The following is a 6,393-nucleotide window of genomic DNA, read 5'->3' on the forward strand; positions in this document are numbered from 1 at the left end:
TTTTAGAAAATATTATTGTACACTAATTATTGAAAAATTAAAATTAGTAGCTCTGGCCCTGTAAATTGAAAATCATAGTAAAAAACAATTATTGCATAATATTGAAGAACAATTATTCTACTCTACTTATAAGAACTAATTATAGCATCACATACTAACAATAATGATCTTGACCACCATGGAATAATTAGCTAGGAATTTAAATGTGTTCATAGACACCAACCTTTTGGATGATGGATTCACCATAATTTAAGCCTGGCACAAATGTGCAATTGGAAAAGTGCTCTCTAGAATGGAGAAAGAACTAGAATGAGAATCAAGTAATGTAGCCATTAAAATAAAGCTAATTAAGCAACAAAATCAAAGAAGTCGATGTTTGTTACTAACCTTAAAACAAAAAGATCAAGCCATTCTTCAAAATCCAAACACTGGTTTCATGGTGAAGAGCAGCCGCAACAATGGAGGAAAGGGTTCAAACGCGTGCCTCTGTTCTCGGGATGGAAGAGAGGAGGAAGAAGAAGACGGCTGTAGCCTTTTTGTGTTGTAGGCTTATCATCATCGGTTCTTGGCTAGAACTGACAGTGATAGAGCCCAATTATTATCGGCTCTTAGCTTAAACCGACAATGATGAGTGTCCGTCAAAACACTGCCGGTTCAAGCCACAAACTGACAGTGATGTGGTCCTTCACTGTCGGTTTTAGTTCAGCCTCAATTATTTTTTTTATTTTTAAGCTCATAACCGTCAGTGAAGGTACATCACTGCCGATTCTCACAAATTCAGTAGTGATGATGTCGACAGTAATGTGCAAATCTGAGGTAGTGACTAGTTATGTTACTATCAATGCTGAGAACTATACTAGTACGTACTTACAATAGTTCGATCGGCATCTGGAACTGGAAGACTGGAACGCGGGCAACACTTATACCTGGCGCCTGGCGCTACCGATAGCAATTCTCGGCGACGGCGGCGGCGACGGAACGAAGCTATACCAAAGCTCAGCCATGCATGCGTAGGCACGTCATGCGCTGCACGCACGCACGCACCCGCCGTCAGGCCATCTGCCGTGCTGCACTGCAGTTCAGCGCATGCCCACCAAAGGAAAGCAGCGCACTGACCACTGAGAACAGAGCCATCCTTGCAGTGGCGTTGGCGTGCAGAGTTCTTCCACGTGTTACAGACAGAGATGCTGGCTTCTTTGAGCGCCTCATTCCTGGAGATAGAGAGGATCAAGCAGCAGCTAGAGATGATCGCATCGGGTCTTTGACTTCTTATATACGGAGTACTTTCCAATAATCTTATCTAAGGCCCTGTTCTAGAAAAAACGGCTGATGCTGATTTATTATGAGAGAGAAACACCGTTGTTTTGTTGAAAAAGGTATGGCTATTAAGTTCGGCTGGCTAGAAAAAACGGATGATGCTAATTTATTGTGAGAGAGAAACACCGTTGTTTTATTGAAAAAGGTACGGCTATTAAGTTAAGCGAACAAAGCGGAGTCAGGAAACGGTATGACGTCCTTCCCACATTTTCAAGAGACACGTGATGATGTCCATTCATCGGGAGAGAGAAACAGCCAGGCTACCGCCACCAATCGTTATGTTAGTACCCACAGAGCTAGAAGAGTGATTCATCCAGGTGAAATACAACATAATAACCAGATACAAAGGGACGAGACACTGAGCATCACCATTGTCTCTCGGCAGTAAGTGGCGAAACAGTCAGTCAATTTAACTTGCATTCTTCCTCAACAAAGCCCGTAAGTTAAGCAGTACAAAGATATCACGTAGTATATGTACCTATATATATCCCCAAAGTCAACCTCACTAGAGCTGTATGTGACTCCCCACCTGCCGACCGTGGTTCTATATTCGTATTTTAAGTACATGGACTTCGTCCCTAGAACACATGTTTATCCAAACTAATATATATACATACACATCATGCAAAAGTAAAAACATGCAACAAAAGATGCGACACTCCATGTCCATCATCTGCAAAAGTGCAACTGTGCAAGCTACATGAGCTGCAACACCTTCAAGCGCTGCTCATGCTCCGGATCCATCTTTGGCGGTGTGTAACCCCCAGGAAGGTCCTCCACCACATATCCCTGTGTGTCATCAAACACAAAAACAAGAATATTTATTATTACTCTCTTTCCCTGGCTCGGAGCAAATGATGAGTGCAAACACTTTAATTTATAAGCCGATTAACTTGCCTTTGTCAGCTCCTTCTTGGTAAGTATGTGGTAGTGCCGCTGCCAGATCCTCTGGATGGCCACAGTTGCCGCAAAGAACCCATATGCAACTCCAAGGATGGCCAACATAATAACAAATATGACAGTGAAAGCAAAACAGGCTTCCATTGAAGCTGGTAAGTCCACTAGACCCCACCCAAAGCAACAATCACGGGATCCAACCAAGCACGGATCGTTGTTGTTGTAAGAGGAGAGGTGTAATATTAGCCCAACAAATCCAACCAGTACAAAGAACGCAACCACACCTGAACCAAATTTATGGGGAAAATATCAGTAGCTGATTCAATAGGAGATATTAGCATCTTGTCCTCGAACAGGTATGGAAAAACTGCAATCTGGAATGTTATGATTGTTTAAGCTAGAGAGAACCAGAAAAGGCAGCGTTAATAGGGTGTCAAATTACATATCTGAATTTGAATAACTACACAATTTTATTTTCAATGTATAAGGGGAAGAACTTGAGGCCTTACAGGGCAATGTACATGAATTAGTATTACAGCAGGTCAGCAACAAGCAAGAGATGTCTTGCATGCCACGAGGGCCGCACGGTCGACGCCAGCGAGGACCGCACGGTCGATGTCAGCGACAGCTCTGCCGCACGCCGCCTCAAGAGCTTCACCAGGCGCGTGTTGAAGAAGGTCGACTCTCCGCTTATTCGTGAGCCCCCCAAGCAGCCTCCTGCTAAGCTAGTCCTGCCGTGGCGGAGCAGGCGGTTGGCGGCTCAGAGACTCTCTCGAGTACCTGCTTCCAAGCGAGGTGAGGTGCTGATCATGCGGCGCCTGGGCTACACCAACGGTCCATCAGCGCCATCCGCATCGGAGCTGGAGGCAAGATCTTCGACGGCATCCTGACTACGTCCAACGTCGAAGCACTGGACGCGCTCTTCCCGGACGGTGGAAAGGGCTCGTCTAGACAGCTGCGAAGACGCAAGGCCACCTCCTAGGTCGCACCGCGGCGTTGGTCTTGGTTGTTTTTCATTAATGTAATATCGAAACTAGAGGTCTTTTGTTAGGACGGTCCAGTTATGGCTGTTTTAGGTCGACCTCCTTCGGCGCTCGATAGAAGCGCGTTGTTTGTTTGTTTAAACTCTTCTACTTAATATAATGATACGCAAATCTTTTGCGTATTCGAGAAAAAAAAAACTGATGCATGCATACAGTCTATATGGTATATGTATTTACTATTTAGCAACCAGCCACTAGTCATCATTGTATTATCCAGCTATCTGAATCTTCATAACAATTGAAAGTGCAACTACAGAAGAGAATGCATACCAACACAGTAGTAAAAGGGCACTGGATGCTTTGACAGAAACCATTCCCAATCATCAGAAAATTTGTTTCTGAAGCTTCCATCTTTATCCAAAAAATATGCCATACCACCTATGGCTGCGATGGTCTGAAAAAGCATTGAGGAGCAAATGAGGTGCACACATCAAAATGCACGCCTGCTGTAGTCACCTGGTTCACTAAGCTTTAACCCAAAGAAATAATATATGCAAGCTGTTCGCAGTCTATTACTAATGACAAATGACTATGAATAATAAAGAACAATATAGTGCAATAAGAGGAAAAGGTGATCTCACAGCTTGTATAACAAGGAATATAGCGATAACATCTCTTGCAACAAACAACCGGAACTTCATTCTACGACAAATGTCATCCTCCAGACATTCAACCCGTAGATGGAATCGCGCCTTGCATGTTGTGCAGTGTGAAAAGGCAGTTCCTTCCTGAGGAGATATTTTAAGAAAACATAACTTAGGGCTACTATGCTTAACCAAACAATGTATATCAGTAACTAGCAAGTATATTATGATTGAATTGGCATAGGCAGTTTACCCATGAAAGATCAAAACCCAACAATATTACATATGTTAGGATATTCAATGTGCTGCCGATAAGGGTTTATTAAGAACTTTTGTTAACTGGGAATTTGCACCTAAGTGTGCTCCTTGTCCTATGCTTGGGATCTTGAATTTTGACATAAGCTTATAAGAAAAGCAATTTGTGACAGAAGAATGTACGCACATACCAAATACTAGGTGTTACCTTAACAGACCTCCAGTGGTCAAGGCAGGAGCGATGCACGAACTGCTGTGTCCCCTTGCACATACATGGAGATATTAGCTCATCACCTACACCAAAGCCAAGAGAAGCAATGTCTATCACCAACAGAGCCACAGGATAACCTCGAAGACTAATAATTCGCTGCTACATTAACAACCAAAAGGCCAAGATCCTCTAACGCTTTGGCGATTATCAGAGTTGCAAAGTAACTATGTGGCCCTAGCAAACGATCCAAACATACAATCCAACGGCGACAGTAGCGTCCATGATCCAATGACACGGCAATCGTAGAACCCCTGCACCAATGTTGCACGGGCCGACGATCCTTTGCTTTGCGCACAAACTTACTAAAAAGAAAAGGTAACGAACACCGGCAGTCAATTGGGGGGCTGGGGCTCACCATGCTCAGAGTCGGACTCGAGGCAGATGCGGCAGTAGGCGGCGGACGCGGCGTCGATCTCCTCGTCGGTTATCTCCGGTGAACCAACGGTCGCAGGCGAAGGCTCAGCCGGCGACGGTGGGTGCGCGAGAAGGGGAGCGGTCACGGCGTGGGGGAGATCGCCGTCGGCGTCGCGATGAACGCGCTGCGGCTCGACCATGGCTGGCTGAACCCACAAAATCCCAATCTCGAGGGGAAATTGGGGGCCTTGGGCTCTTGGAGTTGACTGAGAGAGAGGGGATTTGGAGAATTCGGCGTCGAAATGAATTCCCCGTCGTCGCGGGTTAGTGCCCTGTCCCCGTTCCCGCGGCGGTAAATTTTCCCTATCCTCGTCCCCGTAAAGGCTCAGGGGAGCACTTCTTTCTCATCTTCATCTTTGCTCGGAGATTTAATCCCCGTGGGGATCTCCATCCCCGCATCAACACGTGAAGCCGCGCTCGCCTCTACCGTCGAAGCCGCCCTCGCCGTTGAGCTCGACTCAGCTCACCGGAGCCGAGGCTGTCGCCGTCGCCCGTGCTCTCCCTCTGCTCCGCCCTCTCCTCTCCTCCTCTGCTCCATGTCCACAGAGCGCCGCTGAGCTCCCTCTCTTTGCTTCCCCTTCTCCCTCTCTACTCCGCGCTCACCGCCGCCTACCGCTCTGCTTTCCCGTTCTCCCTCAGCTCTGCTCCTCCCCGTGGACGCTGCTCGCAGCACTGCCGCACGCCCGGTCAAGCCGAGGCCGCTGCCGATGGCGCCCCGTGTCTTGCTCTCCACCTCACCCCGCGCACTTGCTCTGCCCTTTTCCCCTCCTCCACTCTCTCTCTCCTATGCCCTCTTCTTCCTCGCCTGGGTCGCCGTAGAAGCCGGCGCCCTGCGCCCTCCACTCCTTCTGTCTCTCGACTGGAGGCGAGCGTGCGAGAGCGAGAGCGAGAGCGAGAGAGCGGCGGCTGGAGGATGGGAGTAAGGGATCGAGGAATTAGGGTTGGATGACGAGTTATATACCTCCGCGACTTATTGGGTCTTTACATGGGGCGGCACCTAGGTTGCCGTGCTACGTGCTTCGCAGGGCAGGTTGGCGGGGATCGGGATCGGGGACCAGGCAACCATCCCCGTCCCTGCCATCCTCGACGGAGACAACATTCCTACCAAATTTTTCCTCATGGGGATTAATTCTCCTCTATCCCCGTCCCCTAATAGAAGAATTCACCGTGGGGAATTGAGGATCGGGTCCCCGTTGCCATCTTTAATTCAGCGTGAAACTCGGCGAAGGCCGAAAGCGTCGGCGATATCTCTGTTCTTTTTCTTTTCTTCTGGATCTCTGAGGGCCTGTTTGCGTTGTTTGATTTGTTTGGCCCACCAATGACTCAGGTCCGCGGGCTGCGAAATATCCCCTCTCTCTCTCATGGCTCCCAAGAAACGAAACCCAGGGCCGTTTTTTCTGGGCCAGGCCAGCTAAAGCGCTTAAGGGCACGCTGGAGTCACCGTGTGGAGGTGTTGTCGAGTTTTCACCGGTTCTCCATCCGCACAACAGCTCGCAGCTGATGCCGCCGCCGCCCTGGGAGGCAGGAGGCGAGGCAGCGCTAGCAACTAAGACCTAGGCGAACGCGCGCGCGAGGTGCAGCCGTTGCCGCTCTTGTTGCCACCGCCGAGCCA

The 6,393-nt window shown here is 48.3% G+C and overlaps 1 protein-coding gene across 1 annotated transcript; it reads right to left on the reverse strand.

Annotated features, from left to right (window-relative positions):
* Window positions 1-1,717: 1,717 nt before the first annotated feature.
* LOC136452382 (uncharacterized) lies at window positions 1,718-5,699 on the reverse strand. The gene is made up of 6 exons (XM_066452995.1): window positions 4,723-5,699; window positions 4,305-4,390; window positions 3,839-3,985; window positions 3,528-3,651; window positions 2,215-2,498; window positions 1,718-2,106 (listed from the first exon to the last, which is right to left on the reverse strand). The coding sequence occupies exons 1-6, from the start codon at window positions 4,919-4,921 to the stop codon at window positions 2,014-2,016; spliced, it is 933 nt and encodes a 310-aa protein (XP_066309092.1). The 5' UTR covers window positions 4,922-5,699; the 3' UTR covers window positions 1,718-2,013.
* Window positions 5,700-6,393: the final 694 nt, after the last annotated feature.

Source organism: Miscanthus floridulus, chromosome 5, assembly GCF_019320115.1.
Source record: "Miscanthus floridulus cultivar M001 chromosome 5, ASM1932011v1, whole genome shotgun sequence".
In the NCBI taxonomy this organism is placed as follows: domain Eukaryota; kingdom Viridiplantae; phylum Streptophyta; class Magnoliopsida; order Poales; family Poaceae; genus Miscanthus; species Miscanthus floridulus.

What these genes read in the sequence shown, in the direction of transcription:
- LOC136452382 (XM_066452995.1), bottom strand. Translation starts at nt 4,921, where the DNA reads ATGGTCGAGCCGCAGCGCGTTCATCGCGACGCCGACGGCGATCTCCCC. An exon ending in CGAGTCCGACTCTGAGCATG is followed by an intron (nt 4,391 to 4,722) that starts GTGAGCCCCAGC and finishes GCTTTGGTGTAG; the next exon opens with GTGATGAGCTAATATCTCCA. An exon ending in GCCCTTTTACTACTGTGTTG is followed by an intron (nt 2,499 to 3,527) that starts GTATGCATTCTC and finishes AATTTGGTTCAG; the next exon opens with GTGTGGTTGCGTTCTTTGTA.